General features: G+C 35.6%; 2 protein-coding genes across 20 annotated transcripts in view; one reads left to right on the forward strand and one right to left on the reverse strand.

Moving 5' to 3' along the window:
* Cadps (calcium-dependent secretion activator 1) overlaps positions 1-17,599 on the reverse strand; it is a 41,107-nt gene extending 23,508 nt beyond the window's left edge. For 3 of the 19 annotated variants that reach the window (XM_089472789.1, XM_089472788.1, XM_089472774.1), the window contains exons 1-16: positions 11,557-11,803; positions 9,865-10,263; positions 8,074-8,554; positions 7,819-7,986; positions 4,003-4,178; positions 3,698-3,929; positions 2,829-3,079; positions 2,674-2,688; positions 2,375-2,605; positions 2,158-2,302; positions 1,990-2,096; positions 1,752-1,927; positions 876-1,082; positions 616-752; positions 363-550; positions 9-298 (exon numbers count right to left, since the gene is read on the reverse strand). In XM_089472789.1, coding sequence (XP_089328915.1) covers positions 9-298; positions 363-550; positions 616-752; positions 876-1,082; positions 1,752-1,927; positions 1,990-2,096; positions 2,158-2,302; positions 2,375-2,605; positions 2,674-2,688; positions 2,829-3,079; positions 3,698-3,929; positions 4,003-4,178; positions 7,819-7,986; positions 8,074-8,554; positions 9,865-10,217 — 3,157 coding nt within the window. In that variant the 5' untranslated portion in view covers positions 10,218-10,263; positions 11,557-11,803. Of the gene's footprint in view, positions 1-8; positions 299-362; positions 551-615; positions 753-875; positions 1,083-1,751; positions 1,928-1,989; positions 2,097-2,157; positions 2,303-2,374; positions 2,606-2,673; positions 2,689-2,828; positions 3,080-3,697; positions 3,930-4,002; positions 4,179-7,818; positions 7,987-8,073; positions 8,555-9,864; positions 10,264-10,366; positions 10,520-10,566; positions 10,713-10,743; positions 10,862-10,905; positions 11,227-11,556; positions 11,804-11,846; positions 12,089-17,532 lie in introns of those variants that run through there. The other 16 variants (XM_089472792.1, XM_089472790.1, XM_089472781.1 and 13 more) reach the window with 15 other exon arrangements.
* Dyrk3 (Dual-specificity tyrosine phosphorylation-regulated kinase 3) lies at positions 12,134-18,845 on the forward strand. The gene is made up of 6 exons (XM_089472816.1): positions 12,134-12,432; positions 12,510-14,552; positions 15,589-16,448; positions 16,507-17,146; positions 17,296-17,607; positions 17,673-18,845. The coding sequence occupies exons 2-5, from the start codon at positions 12,710-12,712 to the stop codon at positions 17,577-17,579; spliced, it is 3,627 nt and encodes a 1,208-aa protein (XP_089328942.1). The 5' UTR covers positions 12,134-12,432; positions 12,510-12,709; the 3' UTR covers positions 17,580-17,607; positions 17,673-18,845.
* Positions 18,846-19,835: the final 990 nt, after the last annotated feature.

Below are 19,835 nucleotides of genomic sequence, written 5' to 3' on the forward strand. Positions count from 1 at the left end.
TTAGTTACCTTCGATCTTAGCTTCAGCTGATAGCCTTGTGTAGTTAATAAGTGCAGCAGTCTCCAAGCTTTTTTTAATCATTTGTCGGACTTCTTCGGGGGGTACTGGGGTAACGATATCCTTCATTAGAACTCTTTCGAGTAACGATAGCGTTGCTTTCAATGACCCTTCTGGCCGACCGAATGGAAAACAATATCTGAAATTTGTTATTTGATACTCGAGTAGCTGACGTAAACGTTCCTTTATTTCCGAAAACTTCTCTTTTTCCTCATGTGTTATACTGCCCACACCATCCGGCCTATAATAATAAGAATAATAGTTTGGTCTAATTAATTAAGCTTGTACAAAAGATAATAAGTTACCTATTGCCGTGCACATGGCTTGCGCAGAATGCAAAAGAATAATGGATCAATGTGGGATCAATCATGTGCTGATTTTCAGCACGATCCAATAGATCTGAAAGATAGCACAAATGTCGATAGCAGCCTCGAACACCATATCGAGCGCAGTATTCGTCCAAAACAAAGACCTGTCCTGGACTAAACCATCCCTAAACCATTCCGAAAAAAATACAATACATCAAATCAATTTAGAAACAGTCTTCAAACAACTTACCAAAGACGCATAAGGATCACTTAACCGGTATTCAAGTGTTAGATTTTGTAATATTTTAAATAAGCTTGCATGATCAAATGTACATGGATCCGCACTTATATAATCCTCCATTCCATGCTTCCGTGCTTTATCCGCATCTATGTCAAAAATATATTGCATAATTTAAGCATAAGAAATTCAAGCATCAACCACTAAATATTGACTACTTTGAATGTACTATTTAAATCACTGCAGCTAAATTATTTATTAACTTAACTTACCCCCTTGAATCTTAGACATTGCCGAGTTTTTGTCCTGAGTTATCGGTGGAGTGGGTTTGTGAGATTGACCAGTTGCTCTATACATAGCCATAACCCAGAGGCTGCATTCGTTTTCATCGTCACATGCAAAAGCAATGCTGTCGCCTTCTCGCACCGCATTAAAGAAAAATCGGCCACCATTCAAATCGATTCCGAACATCAGATTTGCTATGAAAAAAATAATTTATATAATTAGCGAAAATGAACTGCTTAACAATATTTATTATACCCAGAATACATTGAAAATGGTAAATCCGGGTAAAATTGTTATCTTAAAAGTATGTAACAGGCAGAAGGAATCATCGCAGACCCGTTAAAGTATACATATATATTCTTGATCAGGGCGACGAGCTGATCCGTCCGACCGTCTGTCTGTCTATCCGTATATTTGAACGCGCCGATCTTCGAAGTTATAAGAGCTAGAGACTTGAAATTGTTTTTAAATGTACGTATATATAGCCGGATATCTAGGATATTTTATTTTATTTTTATTTATTTATTTATTTATTTATTTATCGATTAAAATCCTTATCGAAAATAAGTTATTTAATTATATCTCCTACACCTTTAAAGCTAGGGTCTCCAAATTGTATATGTAGACTTATATGTATTTTATAGAATTTCGATTTTTAAAATATTTTACCCCCCACCACAATATCCACTCTCACATATATATTTGTAAACGGCGTATTTCAAATACTTGACTTGTGCTTTGGCAAGTGCACTGATTTCAATATTAGAATCAAGATCTAAAAGTTTCATGACTATCATCCATCGAAAAGAAAAGTAATTAAACAATTAAGGTATCATCTGTAACCAATGTGAATATAGACATACCACTGGCTGCTTCGATGTAATCAACTGTATATCCATCTAGCTGCATCATTTCGGACGGTTCCGATTTCTTTTCCTTATAGCTACACATTGCGAATGTATATTGAGACACCTGAACTAAAACAAAATATCGGCGTTTCCACTTTTTCCACACCGATTTTCCAATTGCAAACAGATGTCTAAGAAAATGTGTAACATTATTTAAATGGAATGGATGTGATATATCCCTCTATTTACATACCCACAGTGTTTCATATTTAACGGTTTGTCAAGCCTGCATGCTATCTTTATCCGTACATCCTGGTCGGGTAAGTTTTTGGGCACGATCATACGATGCCATTCAGGTGACTTGATTAGAAGACAACAGTTTAAAAATTATACATTTGGACAACAAAATTTCTTTAATTACTTTGGAAGAAAGGGGTGTAGGCTTTATGATGACCTTTCCTAACTCCTTATCCTCTAGTGCGAGCATTCCAGGGTTTTCTGTATACAGCTTCACTTTTACGACAGGCAATGGATGAGTAGTAGTGAAATCGCCCTGAGTATCCCACCTGTAAACAATTTGTCAACCAATTTAAATTATTTTCAATTAACATTAAGATAAAACACGTATAGCCACTTACATTGGTTTCGAGGCCTCGGCTTGATCAGTTTGCAGTTTTTCCCCATTTTCCACCTCCATTGTACAGTAGACAATCCGATTTGGCGCTAAAGACTTTAGGCCTTTCACTTCCATTACAATGACTTCCAATTGAAATGTGAGAACAACATCCAATTTGGTTAACTGTGTAGAACCATCTTCTGAGTCACCTTCTAGCTTCGATAGGGATCCATGAGACCGCAAAATCATTTTTCTATTTTCATGAATAAAATTGATCTTCCATATAAATATAATTATCAATACACCTGTAAGGTAACTTACAAAAATGATGGTGTGCTGCAATATTTAAGAGGCAAAGAGAGAGAGAGAGAGAGAGAGAGAAACAGAGACACAAGAGATAGAAAGAAAGACAGCGAGAGAGTTAATAGAAAAAAGAGGGATTAAACAAATCTTTTATAATGAGATGACAGATTTACCTGTGGTTATAACGTTTCAATTTTTGAAGACCATATTTACTGTCCATATTTCCTTTTGATACGGGAAGAGATTCCAGATTAGCCATCAATAGATTAATAGATGATTTTAGTTCCTCAATGTATAAAGACTCCATTTCCTTAAGTACGAACTTTGGCATCAGCTTTCGATTCCTCTCCATTTCTCCAACACGCTGCATACGTCCATCCAATTCTCGTCTAATAGCCGCAGCCTGTTCATCAGCAGAATCAAGCTAATATAAAATAGATTAAAATATATACACATAAATGTAATTGTAAGATTTGGAGAATCAGGCTTTTTTTAGAAAACATAATTTTATAACTGAATTTTGAAAGACCAATAATTTGGAGCACACTTGATATGCAACCTGCCCGTTCACACATACGGACGGAACGGGCTCATAGCCCTGATCAAGAATATATATATTATATGAAAATTGCCACGCCTCCACAAATCATTATTAAATATTCATGCTTCTGATTCGTCACACTCAAAGACTAGATCTATTCTCTGGAAGACAGACTCTCACATTTCGTGAGGAGACTCGAAATACTCTTATCCTGTTTGTGGTTGGACTTATAGAGCAGCGGTCGAGAGCTCTCTCCAAAAGTTTGCAAGATATACTTTTACTTTTATAAATATCCCAAACAGAGGAAGGACTTCGACACGGCCATTTCACGGGAAAGTAAACTCTTTTACACTCTCTTGAACGATTTTTAAAAAGTCAGTTTATGTTGAAATTCGAATACTTCAAGTGATTTAGTGAAATAAAATATTTTTTGATATATAATAACTAATTTTGGATGTATATCCTCAATATTTTTAATAAATATATCAATAATTATCTTACCATTAGGGCATTAAACAGAATTTGATGCTCGAATTTTTTGACAGATAAAATCTGTTGAAACATATCATAGAGCTGCTCTTTGGATAAAATCAGCTCACTATTTAATGATTGTTGCATGCGCGAAGGACGTTTGGTATCCTCTTCTCCACTACCCTTAAGAATGATGTCAAACTTTGCCATCCAAGAAGTCAACACCGTTTCCTTACTCAATCCATCAATTTCTGGTAGGGATCTAGATATAAATAATCGATTTCCAAATGTCAATAGCAATATTATTAATATTAAGGGACTCTCATCTCGTTTACCTCACACGTTTTTCTATATTATTGCGAAAAACTTCCCGGAAATCGTGCTGCGAGCATGCTCCAGACTGAACCATTTTTAAAACTCGTTCAGATTTTAAAAATACATCGTGATAACTTTGTACAGCGTTTTGAAAGGCTTCATCAGCCATTATCTGTGTTTCGCCCTTGAGAAAGGCCTGAAAAATAAATAAAAGTACAGACATATGCACGCAGTACACAGCAGTGTGAGACTTAATTGGTTAATAACTTTTCTTGTAAACTATGTTAATAAAACTTTCAGACAAGTAAGAAAACTCTAGTCGAGAGTGCTCGACTAGATACTACCCTGAACCCAACTAATAAAAATGCCCATTCAGTATGGTTAAAATTTCAATTTCGATGTATTTAAAAATATAAATGAAATACAAAACTCTTTTAAGAAAATATAAAAATATTTTGAAACAATTAAAAAAATTAACATCAGCTGCACCTCTCGGGATTCGAACCGCGACTTCTCGATCGAGCGTCATGCCGTTACTCACTACGCCACCTCACTTTTGGATTCACTGCTGCAGCGCCATCTACCAAAACCAAACCAAACTAACAGCTGATGTGAACAGTGTTGCCGAATTCTTTCAGCAAAAATAGCAAAACCGAAGGCTGAAAGTAGCTAAAAGTAGCCAACTTTCTTCTAAAATAGCTGAAAAAGTAGCAAAAAAGACAACAACGTTTCATCTATGACCACCAACTCGTCATTTTCAACATTGTCGCTTTTATAATTTGCCTTTTTAAGGTCATTGTGTGGAACGCTATACTCATAGCATAAATAACAAAATCAATGTTTCAATAATTCTCGATAAAAAAAGTTATCAGATGAGTTAACAAGTAAGAAAGCTCTAGTCGAGACTGCTCGACTACGAGATCCCCTGAACCCTTGGAGCAATAGATATTTCAATAATTTTTCGCGTCTTTCAGCTTACACAAGAAACACGCACACACACACACACACGCACGTACGCACACACAGGCATACATACACACACGCATACAGACACACATGCACACACACACACGCATACACACACAAACGCATACACACACACACACACATACACACACATACACAAACACATACACAAACATTTACATACATATACACACACAAGCGTAAACACGCATGGGCGGCAGTGAGCGCTTACTATGAGAACTTAATTGCTTAATAACTTTTATGTGGACGTACGATCTTCATGAAATTTTCAGATTATGATTATAACATGGATATGCATGTAATTGCCAAAGCACAAGTCTCTAGGGTATGCATATAAGCAGACATTAAAAATTTGGAGACTCTAGCAATAAAGGTGTAGAAGATATAATTTTATAACTGATTTTCGATAAGGTTTTTTATCGATAAAAAAAGATCAGGATGAATTATCGATTTTTAATGATAAACTTGATATGCGCGCTGTAATTACGGACATTTAAAAAAATTTGAAGTCTCTAGCTCTTATATCTTCTGAAATCGACGCGTTCATACATACGGACGGACGAACGGACAGACGGACAGGGCTATATCATTCAGCTCGTCGTGCTGATCAAGAATATGTATACTTTATGGGGTCTGCGATTATTCCTTCTGCCCGTTACATACTTTTTCACAAAACCATTATACACTAATTTCCCATTTTCAATGATTTTTATTTTTTTTAATATCCGTATTTACAGCGCGGATATCGAGCTTATCATTAAAAATCGATAACTCATCCCGATTTTTTTTTTATTGATAAAAAAAACCTTATCGAAAGCAGTTATAAAATTATATCTTCTACACAATTTTTGCTAGTCTCCAAATTTTTAATGTACGCTTATATGCACTTTATGCAATTTTGGTTTTTGTTAAAATTTACCCCCCACCTCTATATCCACCCTCACTTTTGTAAAAAGCGTATTTCAAATACTAGAGACTTGTGCTTTGGCAATTACATGCATATCCATGTTATAATCATAATCTGAAGTTTTATGAAGATCGTGTGTCCACAAAAAAAGTTATTAAGCAATTAAGTTCTCATAGTAAGCGCACACTGCGCCCATGCGTGTGTATGCTTGTGTGTGTATGTGTTTGTAAATGTTTGTTTATATGTGTGTGTGTATATTTGTGTGTGTGTATGCGTGTGTGGGTATGTATGCCTGTGTGTGCGTGCGTGTGTGTGTTTGTGTGTGTGTGTTTGTTTGTGTGTGTGTGTGTGTGTGCGCGTGTTTCTTGTGTAAGTAGAAAGACGCAAAAAATTATTAAAATAGCTATTGCTCCAAGGGTTCAGGGGATCTCGTAGTCGAGCAGTCTCGACTAGAGCTTTCTTAATTGTTAATTTTTAACTGAACGGAATTTAATGAAACTTTCAGCTTATGATCTACATATTATATTGAATATTTGAGAAATTTAAAAAAATGAAAAATCATTCACAATTAGCTATAGTGGCATCTGACTTGAACTTGAATGTTTTTATTCGATAAATACATAACGGGATGATTTATCGAATTTTAAAAGCAAACTCGACATCCGCGCTGTATATACGGTCATTAAAATAAAAAATTCAAACATACGGACAGGCGGACAGACAGACAGACGGAGGGAGCCAAATCAACTCAGCTCGTCGCCTTGATCAAGAATATATATACTTTGTGGGGTCTGCCACGCCCCCTTCTGCCTGTTACATACATTTCAACAAAACCATTATACCCTGATTTCCCATTGAAAATGGGTTCAGGGTATAAAAATATGTAACAGACAAGACAGCTGAGCCTTACAAGATAAGAATAATCAATAGACCATTGCTGAGCCTAATTACTTCAACATTCATGAACATTCTGCCTTTCAGGCGGGTTGAAATCCCACTTTCGTGGGTTGGCTTAATATCTTCACCTCCAAATCTGTTCGTTGTAGACTGGACTTTATTCCAGAATAAATCTAGCATATCTTTATAGCTAAAGATTTCTTGCTGGTTGCTGAACTCAATGTTGGCCAGCACCTCTTCAATGTGAACCTTTATTCTTTGAGCTCTTCTGTCCACAAAGTTGACGACACCCAGTTGTTGCTCGTTGTTTCTGTTATAGATCCATTGACTTAACCATGAACCATGGACCATGAACGAATACAGAATTAATCCTACTAGGGCAGCTGGGGTCGTTCGATTTGTGTGGTCCGAACATTTATTCTAATTCCCTAGCATCTTTAGTATTGTGTTTACTGTCTCCGCACGACTGCGGTAAAGTTTATAGCTGCGCGTAATAGTTTGTGTTATCAACATTAAGTTGGGTGTCGACTATCTTAGGTAACATATAAATTCTCATAATATTGCACACATTGCAGCCCAAGCGCAGTCGCTGCTTTCTGCGCAGTTAGCAGAGCGCGAGCTTATGCATGCACGTGGATGCGTGTGTATGCATGTGTGCATACAATAAATGCAGAATGATTAAATATCAGCTAGCAGGGTTTAGCGTATCTCCTAGTCGAGCAGTCTCGACTAGAACACCCTTACTTCTTTAATTTTGGTGCCATTGCAAAGTCAATTGCATGTAAGGTCGGTCTCTTTGTTGACTGTTTAGACATTACGCCAACGCGAGTGGCATTATTTATTTTTCCGCAAAGGTAATTTTCACTTCTGCCTTTGACAAGCAAATTCAAATATTTATACCCTGAACTCATGGAAAACCAGACCTTAATGGGTTGGTTTTTATACTACAAATTTAAGTACAAATTTAGAATAAAATATCATTTTGCATTATGACGAATATAAATACATTATTATATAAATAGTTTTAATGTCATTTAAAAGTTACCTGAAATCTTTGTGTGATTATCTCTAATTGCTGTTTGGTTATTTTCGGTTGCCTTTTCGTCATATCCGTGGGCTGTTTTGCATTAAACGGGTATGATATGCATCTGGATATAAACACATACAGTTGAATGCGTCGCTTACGTTCCTCTTCCTCACGCTCGTGCTTTTCCTGTACAAAATATTAGATAAAATTAGAATCCTAAGCCGATTTGATCTAAGAATAATTAGATGATTATTTGTTAGGAATGGAACTTACATGCGGATCACCATGGTCATGCTTATCGCTGGCAATTGATGGGGATGGAGAAAGTGGGCGTGGTAGAGAATTCGCACGCGATGATCCACCAACACTTTGATTAAGAGTCTCTTGCGAAATGCCACTAGACGACGATAGCAACGTTTGATTATTATTACTTTTATGCGAGTTTACCTTTTGAAATGATCGGTCAATGTTCGAGCAACCGTTGTTGAATTTTCTGCTGTTATTTCTGTTGCTGTTGGTGTTTGTGGTGGTGCTTAAACGGTGCGCAGAAGCTTTAATTCTTGATAGATTACAAGCACCAGCAACAGAAACAGATTTTTGGCCAAGGAAATTTGGATGCGTGTATGATGAGAGTTCATTTTGATATTTATCATGATGATGCTGATAATCATAATGGTGTTGACTTTGCTGTTGATGATGATGATGACCTGCCGGGCTTAATTTGTGTATTATAATCTTATGGCCTGGTCTCGCTCTATGCGCCCCAAAATTATTATGCCAATTAATCAACCGATGGTCGATATGGATGTTTTGTATATTTTTTGTTTTTTTTTTTTTTTTTTTTTTTTTATATGCATATGTCAAGTATTAGTTGCCAATGGAGTCCCAAATGCAAATCATCCACTCAACAATGGTTGAATTTTTTATTTTTATTTGTGCCCATGTGCCCAATTATATGTAATTTGTGTTGACAAAGCATGTGCAAGGTTGTTTTTTTTTTTTTTTTTTTTAAGATTTTGATGAGCGCAGAACAAAAAAAAAGTATATATGTATATATTAAAAAATGTTAGATTTACAATAAAAATAAAAGAGATAATTTAAACCATATCATAATCATTACAATCATTAAATTGCCGAAAAATTATAATATTAATATTCAGAGTACTTCGGAAATTTCGCAGAATAGTAAGTTTTCTCGTTAAAAAATTTGTCTCCAGAATGCTGATGAATAAACCCACATATCAAATATACATTTCAGAAATTATCAGAAAATTAATCACTATTAATCGGAAAAACAATGCATTTACACTATTCGTTCAATATGGATGTATATACAGGTATGCCTTGTATAACGCGGTCTTATACAACGCGGTTTCGATGTAAAGCGATTTGGAATAATTAGGTTTAAGTATGTATAACGCGAAAGGGAAAATACGTAATTATAACGTGCAAAGATCTTTGACGACAGTGAAACAGATTAATTACCATAAGAAGTTTGAAGAATAACAATAAAGTGTTTAACAAACCTTTAATTTGTTTAGGTTTATTTTTAAATAAGTTAATGTGCACATAATTATTTAAATTATGTTTTTTGAATTTTGAAATATGTATGTACATATGTATTATATTGTATAAGAAAGTCTAAACTTTAGTATTGAGTTGAAATATATGTGCATATGTTATTTTGTATGTATTTAATTTAAAGAAAATCCTATTGGAACATAACCCCCAAATTTATATGAATACTATGTTTTAGGTAACGCGGAATTACGTAACGCGCAATTCTTCTGGAACGTAACTATCGCGTTGTACGAAGGATACCTGTACTTAAAATTGCAAAATTTCAATTGTATAGCAGCGCCAGATAACGGTTTTAAAGGTGCGTAGCTATGTCTATTTGACAGGCGAATTATTGTTGAGCATTTCTTGTGCTTGTGCTTGTACTTTCAATTTTGCTCCTTCTCGCACGTGCAGGTGCATATTGCTCAATCGCACCCTACTACACTGCTCTATCTTATTTAAACATTAAAAAAATATCAATTATGATATTATGCTGATACAAACCTTGGAATTCCATTATTGGGTACCTCAAGACTGCTTCCATCTATTCCAGGTTGGGGTTGATCATTTTTTGACTGCATTGCTCCCCCTCCAACTCCTCCTCCGCCACCGCCTCCATTTGTGCCGTCAACGCGAGAATTGCCAGCAGTAAAACTTGATGGTCTTTGATTGACTGGAAAGTCACCATTCTGGAAATTATTTGGTCCAGATGTTGAAGTTATGGCCGGTTGGCTTGGCGCAGAAGCCCCAGCAACGGGGGTGACTGTTTTATGTGTAGCTCCAATACGGCCTTTATTGGGTAAGTTGACAACGGGTTCTTCATCTCCCTCTTCTTCGCTTGAGCTTGGGTCTATCATGGCCAATTAGGAAGCGTTCCTCAGTTAAACCTTTTTAAATAGGGGCCTATAAAATAGTTAATCACGAATATAAAGATATATATATGTATGTACATATTTTGGAGCGAGCTCTATGGACACGCGAATCCATCCAGGATACCCGAACTTACATTATTCACATTATTAAGACAATAAAAAAAAATAAATAAAAAATAAAAAATAGAACAACATATGTAAGTGTTCTGATCGGAAGTGTTCGGTTAACTGATACCCAGCCCAAAAGCCTATTTTAATAGTTTTACGCCACTTGTATACACAAACATAACATACATACATACATATGTATGTACGCAATTATAAGCAAACTAACCGCTTACTGCGCAGATTATCCTACATTCACAGATAGTTAATTATTATTCGTATTAAAGATACTTTTTTAATGAAAAAACAACATATACATAAATTAATATATGCAACAGTTTATCGACAATGAAAAATATGGGTTGCATTTTCGCATATGTATGTATGTACATATGTACATACATACCTACATAAAACTTAGGGAGCAAAAAGAGTATTGCCACACTTGAAGATCATACTGCAGTTTGCTGTATTGTTTTTTTTTTTTTTTTTTTAACACAGCTATAAATTTTTGTTCACTTTCATTTATTAAAAATATAAACATTGGTAGAAATTTACACATACATACATATGTGTACATACATTTGCACAAAAACATAAAATTCCGAAAGTCACAATTTTAATTGGGTCTCGAGTATAAAATATTCCTCTTAATGTTAAACAGCAATCATGGCATATTTACATGCAATGCATATAACGTGAGCTTCGTCATGTGGGTTTATTATTTGGGCTCGTTAAGAAACATGTTTACCATGTATATATGTATATACATACATATGTATGTATATGACAGAGCGTTGAATACATTGAGAGAATGAGATGGTTACACAGAGTCTCAACCTCATCCCACCTTGAACCAGTTTTAGCCATGTGTTACTAATAAGGGTGGAAAGTGTAAGAGAGCTTGGGGACTGATGATTCACCGACGGTTTATATGAATCAATGGGAAACACACATGCTACTGATAAATGTTTTTTTTTTTTTTTTTATAAATGAACACTAAACAATCTCATTTAACTAACAAAAGCGGATATTAATATATGTATATTAAATATGTATTTTAATATCCGCTTTTGTTAGTTAAACGCGATTGTTTAGTGTTCATTTATAAAAAAAACTATATATATATGCTTGAACGTATACACATTTGCGTCATTTTTCCAGTACGGTAACTTAGAACACACTTGAATTTTACAAATTATAAATAATATGCACTTACAATTTTAAAAATATCTGCCTTAATTAACACATAGCTTTAAACCTAGTTTACTTTTAATTTTTATTAAAGGCGCACAGCCCCTAAAAAAGATTTAAAGGTTTGGGGTGGTTTTTATCGATGTTGCCAACAGTAATGTGCAAATTACAAAACATGGTTGCCCATTCTATTCCCTTTGAATTTTCAAAACCTTTTTCTTAGCTACTATACGAGCTTAAAAGTTATTAGTAAAGGATTAGGCATGTTTTATAAGTACACGTTAAAAACTTTTAAGCATTTTCTCGATTGCTTACGCTAAGTATTCTTAATATTAACTGTCACTATCGAGCTATCGATATATAAGCTCTTGATGAAATACATCTGCATTTACATCAGAAAGCACAATTCAAAAAATGTCGAAAGATACGGTCGTAATATCGTACCAATGTACTTATTGTTTTTCATAATGCCCTGTTTTTTTCTTTACTTCATTTTTTTTTTTTTTTTTTTTTTTTTTACAATATATGTTATTTTACCTAAATTAACGATTAATACTGACGATTAATATGGCCAATCAAAGCGGTGGCAACGCTAGAATCGTGAGTGAAAATCTGAGTGTTTTCCTTCGGCCACACTGTTTCCTATTATTGACATTTTACAATAAATGTATTGAGTTTGCATTGTATTGAATTGTAAATGTTCAAAGAATTATAGATTACGTTAAAAAAATTCATGTGTATGGGATATTTGTATATCCTGTAATATTCAGCGCTAGATTCACTGTCATACAGATGTGTATGTATCTATTTGCTTCTGCATGTATGCGCTCATTCCATATGTATCTACACATATACATATATCGATGTTGATTTGATGATATATCGATACATTTACACGCAAGTATGAATTAGTATTGTTTTATTGTAAGCAGAAGTTGCATTCGTACGTATGTTCGTACTCCGTGTCATTTGTTTCAGATCCCGCTGTGGATAAGTTTAGAACGGAAATGCATATTTAAATGCTGAAAGTTCTTTTAAAATCAGCAATAATACTTAAGAACAATGCAAATTTACCAATTATTTAATAATGCTAACCACAATGAATAATAGGCGCAGTAACCGTAGAAGCAGCAGCAACAAAGTATCACTAAGCACGCACAGACTTTTATTATTGTTGGATGTGGGAACAAAGTGAGTGTCAGAATAACTTAACTGTAACAAAGAGAAGTAAAAGCCTAGAAGAGTGCTCATTTCGAAGCAAAGACCAGAATTCGCTTAAAAATGTGTTTAGTTTTAATATTTTAAGCGGTCTTTGTGGACGGCAAATCAATAGAGACTCGGACCCTCAAGAGAATAAAAATTGTCTGGAAATTCTCCCTGGGTTGTCAAGTAGAAAGGACGCTGCCAGCTCATCTAAGAGGTTCCCTACGGATATTCCTTTAAAATACCCTCCAAAAGGCCAGTTATTGAGTAGATCAAATATTTCAACTGCGGATAATTATAGCAACTATCGCAATCCACGGACTGCATTCAGATCAGTTCTTTGTTCATCTCAGACACCAACGTTAACCGAATTTACAATTGATAAAAATAATCAAAATTTTAGAATTTACCTTAACAAAGAAAAACAAGAAGAACAATTAGAAAACAGGCGTCATAAATTGACTAGAGCTTCCCAAAGTGACGATAGGGAATATGTTAGCCATTTATCTGTGACACGATCCTCAAAATCGCTGAAAAATCAGACTCAGATTCAAACTAATGCCATAAAGAAGTGCATTTGGCTACGAAACATTGGTTGGTCATCGCCGTTGGAAATCAATTTATTTTGTTTAACAACGCCATCGGTACTAATTGATGTCATTACCAGACAAAAATCCTTGTTAGAGACTAATGCTACCAGACTACTGCACGAAAGAAATGGAAGTTCGGAGCGAAAACATAAGCAAATGCAAAAATTATTATCAGATACAAAAAGTAAATCATATGAATCTGCGCTAAATCTCGAAAGTAACGAGGATGTAGATTATAATAGCGACCACTGCATTAATCTACCGTTAGACAAATCTTATACAGCTCGCAGGCATCTAAAGCGTCAAGCTTCAATTCAAAGCCAATCATCATCCATTGATGATTCTTCAACACATAGTGATCGGTATGGTACGGCATTTAAATCCCTGGAGGACATACCTTGTCACGACATTGAAAATACTTTAAGTCAAGGATACCAATCTCTTTCGCATTCGTTGCCAGCGAGCTCAGTTCATTTAGTAATGTCATTGTCATCATACAGATCGCAACAAGCGCAGCAACCGATTAATTCTACTGACTCCCAGGAAAACCTCGGACCCCTGTCACAAAAATTTCCTTCACAGGAAACAACAGCACTATGCTCCATGCTGCAGCTCGGCTGCACTTTAAATAGTATTGATCTAAATAAAAGACAACAATATGAATATAATGGCGAAGTAGTTGCTGAGGTATCAGCAACAACTGCAACTGTAATCGATAACCAAAGCGTAACAGGGGAAAATTGTGAAAACAATAATAATAACACGTACAATAGTTTAAAAAGCTCGTTGGATCATTTCGATTATAATATACAGCTCAATAATAATATGGTTGGCACACAGCAACAGACTAAAAATAATTCTCAATTGTCAACAACGGACGCTATTCGAGATGCGAGCACCTTTACAGGTGACTTGGAGGCACCTGCCATTGATATACAAATCGGAAAGCCCGTCTCACCCGCAATGCTTACAATGACTATGTCACAAAGCCAACCAGCCGCCGGTAGGGTAGGGGGAAGTGCCAGCGTTCAAATGCATCCGAGTAGCTTATCACATCATTCCTGTACGGCAGTTCTATTCAATTTCAATAGTAGTTACGGATCAGATCGGATATTTCAGGATCGTAAACAACCAGCGAAACAACCGCCGATTCCACAAGAGCAGCTATGCAATTATATTTCCGATAGTTTGGGCCTCGATGCTTGTGGAGTCTCAAAAACTACTCAAGGTATGAGCATTGCTTTTTTAACAATTTTCGAACCCCATACCCATATACACATTTTGAAAACCAACAAGTAAGAAGGCTCTAGTCGAGACTGCTCGACTAGGAGATACCCTGAACCTTACAAGCTGATATTCTAATCATTCTGCACTTCTTTTCGACACACATACATACACATGCACGTATTAGAACGCGCAGAACTGCGCAGTAAGCAGCGACTGCGCTTGGGCTGCAGTGTGGGTAATATTATGAGAATTTATTTGTTGAATAATTTCTTTTGTAGACATACAATCTTAATGAAACTTTCAGAGCGTAATCATATGGTGAAAATGTGTGTACATTCTAAAGCACACGTCTCTAGTACTTGAAATAAGCCTTTTACAAAGGTGAGGGTGAGGGGGTGGATATAAGGGTGGGGGTAAATTACAACAAAAATCGAAATTATATAAAATACATATAAGTCTACATTAAAACTGTGGAAGCTCTTGCTCCAAAGGTGTAGGAGATATAATTAAATAACTAGCTTTCGATAAGGTTTTTAATAATTAATATATCGGGAGTAGCTATCGATATATAAAAAAAAACTTGATATGCGCGTGATATACACGGACCTAGGAAAAAATATTTCAAGTCTCTTATCTTCTGAGATCGACGCGTTCATACATACGGACGGACGGAGGGATGGACGGACAGACAGACGGACAGGGCCAAATCGACTCAGCTCGTCGCCCTGCTCAAGAATATACATACTTTGTGGGGTCTGCCACGCCTCCTTCTGCCTATTCTATACATTTCAACAAAACCATTATACCCTGATTTCCCATTTCAATGGGTTCAGGGTATAAAAACACGGAACCAAATTGTATATTAGCGATTTCCTATTGAGTGCATAAGTTTATTTGTATGCCCAAAGAGACATATGGCTTTAGCATTCTCAATCTTAATTTAAATTAATATTTGTAAATAGCAGTATAAAAATGTACAGGAACTTTCCGAATAATATTAATATCCAATTCTCTTTACATTTGGTTATACATCTTAGCGAGTTCTATGCCGAGCGCAATTGTCACACCGAAAGTGGAATCATCGCCAATATCGCCACGAAAAGATTTATCTCTAAATGCAGCAACTGTTGACTCACTAGCTTTGGTATCGCAGCATCAGAGGTCTGTTGTACCATCGGCCAACGAACATTTCACTTTTCATGAACAAATCACAATGTCGGGTCAGCAGAAGAGCGCACTTCAGGACAAGCCAAAGCCTTTGGTTGTATCGCCGCAGCAAGTTATGATCCTATATATGCATAAGCTGACGCCATATGAACGGACCGAAATCTTAGCCTATCCGCAGATATATTTTATTGGCGCCAACGCGAAAAAACGCCCGGGTATTTATGGACCAAACAATTCAGATTATGATAATGAACAGGGCGCATATATACATATTCCTCATGATCACGTTGCCTATCGCTATGAAATGTTGAAAATAATCGGCAAAGGTAGCTTTGGTCAAGTAATTAAAGCCTACGATCATAAGACCCATGAGCATGTGGCATTAAAAATAGTGCGAAACGAGAAGCGTTTTCACCGTCAGGCTCAAGAAGAGATTCGTATATTACATCATTTAAGGCGCCACGACATGTACAACACAATGAATATTATACATATGTATGATTATTTTGCCTTTCGGAATCACACATGCATCACATTCGAGTTGCTGAGCATTAATCTTTATGAATTGATTAAAAAAAATGGATTTAAGGGTTTCAGTTTACAATTGGTGCGTAAATTTGCTCACTCTCTACTCCAATGCCTGGATGCACTTTACAAAAATGAGATTATTCATTGTGATATGAAGCCGGAGAATGTGTTACTGAAGCAACAAGGTCGTTCTGGTATTAAGGTAAAAAGTAAACTAGTTTCCTTCGGTTTGCGATCAATATATGTTGAATATTTTATAGGTTATCGACTTTGGATCATCATGCTTTGAAAGTCAACGTGTTTACACGTACATACAGTCAAGATTTTATCGCGCGCCAGAAGTCATTTTGGGCGCAAAGTATGGTAGAGCGATTGATATGTGGTCTCTTGGTTGCATTCTTGCGGAGCTACTATCGGGGCATGCATTATTCCCTGGAGAAAATGAAAGTGATCAGTTGGCCTGCATTATAGAAGTGCTTGGAATGCCAAGCAAAACTTTATTGGCAAACGCAAAACGAACGAAGACGTTCTTTAGCCCAAAGGGGTATCCCCGTTACTGTACTGTCCGCACTATGCCCGATGGAATGGTCGTTTTAGTTGGTGGTCAATCACGACGTGGCAAACCACGTGGTCCACCATGCTCTAAGAGCCTGTCAAAGGCATTGGACGGTTGCAAAGACCCGCTTTTTCTAAACTTTATTCGTGGCTGTTTGGAATGGGATACAGAAAAGAGATTAACACCTTCTGAAGCCCTAAAGCATCCATGGTTGCGTCGTCGTTTGCCTAGACCACCAAGCAGCACCAGCGGCGGCACGGGAGATGGATCCAGTAGCGCTGGGGGCGGACACGCTGGAGGAAGTAGTATTAGTGGTATTAGTGGTGACCAATCACCAGTGACAGGTAAATTTTGGAAACTACGCCTACTGTAGTTAATGTTGTGCCTTTCGTATAACATTAAATTAATGCATTCAACATTGGCATTACGCCCATGGCATTAATCCAATCCGAATTTGTGGGATGTTAATCATTCACATTTTACTTTCTTTAAGGCATAAAAACGAGCTGTGGCAATGAAACTGTGTCAACAGAAGAATCAGCCGCCTCTGAAAGAGACAATAGCAATTGCAGTGGCCGAGCTAATCATGTTGGATTTGGTATTCCTGATTTCAAAAATGGCAGCAACCATCTGTCTGTTTCAGCATCATCACCAGTTAGTAATACTGCATTGCCTGTTGATCTATTGACCGATATTATAAGCAAAACGAGCGTAAAATGTTCGGAATTACCTTCAGATGACACGTTGGATAGGCGTGGATATCCATCTTCATTATGAAATCATGCATCTGCCAACAGATCTGAATGTAATGTGGAAAAAAATTTTAAATTAAATAAATTATATAATAATGCAATGCATTTTTTTATACAGGCTTATCTACAATCAATTCGTTAAAAGGGGCTACCAAGTCCTTGACGCGCTTGTCAGAAGCAACAGCAATCTCAACAGCAAATTCTATATATGCAAGTCATACAACGCCCATCCTATCAGCTAATTCAACCCTTTCCACAATTAATTACGACTTGGATTGCTATAACTTATATAATGCTAAAACAGTTGATAGGCCAACCAATTATAGGCAATCAAATAGGAATTTACTCCCACACGCACAAATGTTCAAAGCACCATCGAAGGACATTTAGCACAATATGGAATATAGAATTATTGCCCCGCATCTATAGGGCGGTGTTTGTTTGTTGTTAGTCAATATGAAATGAACAACACACTGCCATTACAAGTGATAGACTTTTAACAACATATGCTGTTTGTGTATATATATATATATATATATATATATATATATATATATATATATATATATATGCACAGAAGGTAAGGATCTCAAGCAGGCTAAATGGAACAAAAACTAAAGGCATTATAAATATATAAATAAATACAACGCTTGCATTTAATCATTATAACTTATTAGGCATTGTGCAAAACCTTCATGCTTGGTATTCATATATAAAATCATACCAACTATACAGTCAGGAATATATATACATATTTCCGTCACCCGGCTTATATTTATATATATTCATACGTATAAAATGCCTGGTATGATTTTATATACATACATATGTCAGTACTTGGAGCAGAACATAATACTCGATACCGGACATTCAAATTAATTGTTTATCTGTGAATATCTGTTTTCTTATCGGTCAACAACATTTCTCTAGCATGAAATAGAAATAGTTTCTTAAAAAAAATCCATAAATCTAAAAAATAAATTAAAATTTATTATGATAAATTATTATTAGGATACAAAAATTTAAGCAGAGTTATAAATTGAAAGAAACGAACATTTTAATTTAGCGATTAACTACGTTGTATGTTTATTTATTTTAAATCTTTAAGATTATTATGTTTAAAATAATAATTATTTTGAGTTAGTCGTTTTATCTCCCGAATATATTGATACTTTTGTCTCTCGCATATGTAAGTAAATTTCAGTTTGCTCCTACCCTTGCATTAAGAATATACACTTATAAATATTTAATATTAATAAAGAAAAAATAGAATACTTCAATGTTTAATAAAGTGTTAATATTAATATAATTACAGAATAATATAAATAATTACATATATTATCAAACTTTTTGTTAACAAACTACTTGTGCACAAAAGTCATAAAAGGTAAGTACGAACATAAACAAGTAAGAAGGCTCTAGTCGAGACTGCTCGACTAGGAGATACCCTGAACCCTCAAAGCTGATATTCGAATCATTCTGCACTTCTTTTAAGCCCACACATACACATGAAACCACACGTACGTATAAGCACGTGCTCTGCTATGTATGTGCACAAGTCCCTAGTACTTGAAATACGTTTTTTACAAATTGGGGGCGTGGTATCCCAGATCTGTAAATTACAAAATCTTTGTATCCATTTACTTTAAATACAACGCAAGTTAGAAGTCTCCAGGTCTAGTGTTCAAATTAGACTGAAAACAAAGTCGATTTTTCGATTATTCTCGATAAAAAGTTAACGGATGAGTTATTGAAGAAATGAGATATACTTATACTGCGTATGGGATACACGAGTATGCATGCCAAATTTTAGCCCTCTAGCTCTTATATCTTCTGAGATACGGACGGACAGACGGACAGGGCTATATCGACTCAGCTCGTCGTCCTGATCAAGAATATGTATACTTTATGGAGTCTGCGAAGATTCCTTCTGTCTGTTACATACTTTTCACAAAACCATTATACCCGGATTTCCCATTTTCAATGGGTTCAGGGCATAACAAACTAGTCATTTCATGGTGTAAATGTCAGTTGAAGTTGTGAGTTTCTAACAATATACGTCTGAAAAGAGAGATTTGAATCAATAGTCGCGGCCGGTCGACAAGGAGATACCGTAAGAACGCGTCCTGCACACACGCGCTTATATGCCCTGATGATTATATACAAAGATCCCCTGATTTTGTATTTTTAATGAATTCCGGGTATATAAACTATATTATATATATTTAACGAGTAAGCAATATTTTTCCGTACTAGAGTAAAACATATTTTAGATTTCCTT

The sequence above is a fragment of the Drosophila arizonae genome, chromosome 6 (assembly GCF_054131065.1).
Source record: "Drosophila arizonae isolate 15081-1271.41 chromosome 6, UAZ_ARI_1.0, whole genome shotgun sequence".
NCBI lineage: Eukaryota > Metazoa > Arthropoda > Insecta > Diptera > Drosophilidae > Drosophila > Drosophila arizonae.

Coding starts and splice junctions, on each gene's coding strand:
- Dyrk3 (XM_089472816.1), top strand. CDS start 12,710: ATGTGGGAACAAAGTGAGTGTCAGAATAACTTAACTGTAACAAAGAGA. Junction 16,449..16,506: donor AAGGTCGTTCTGGTATTAAG/GTAAAAAGTAAA, acceptor AATATTTTATAG/GTTATCGACTTTGGATCATC. Junction 17,147..17,295: donor TGACCAATCACCAGTGACAG/GTAAATTTTGGA, acceptor ACTTTCTTTAAG/GCATAAAAACGAGCTGTGGC.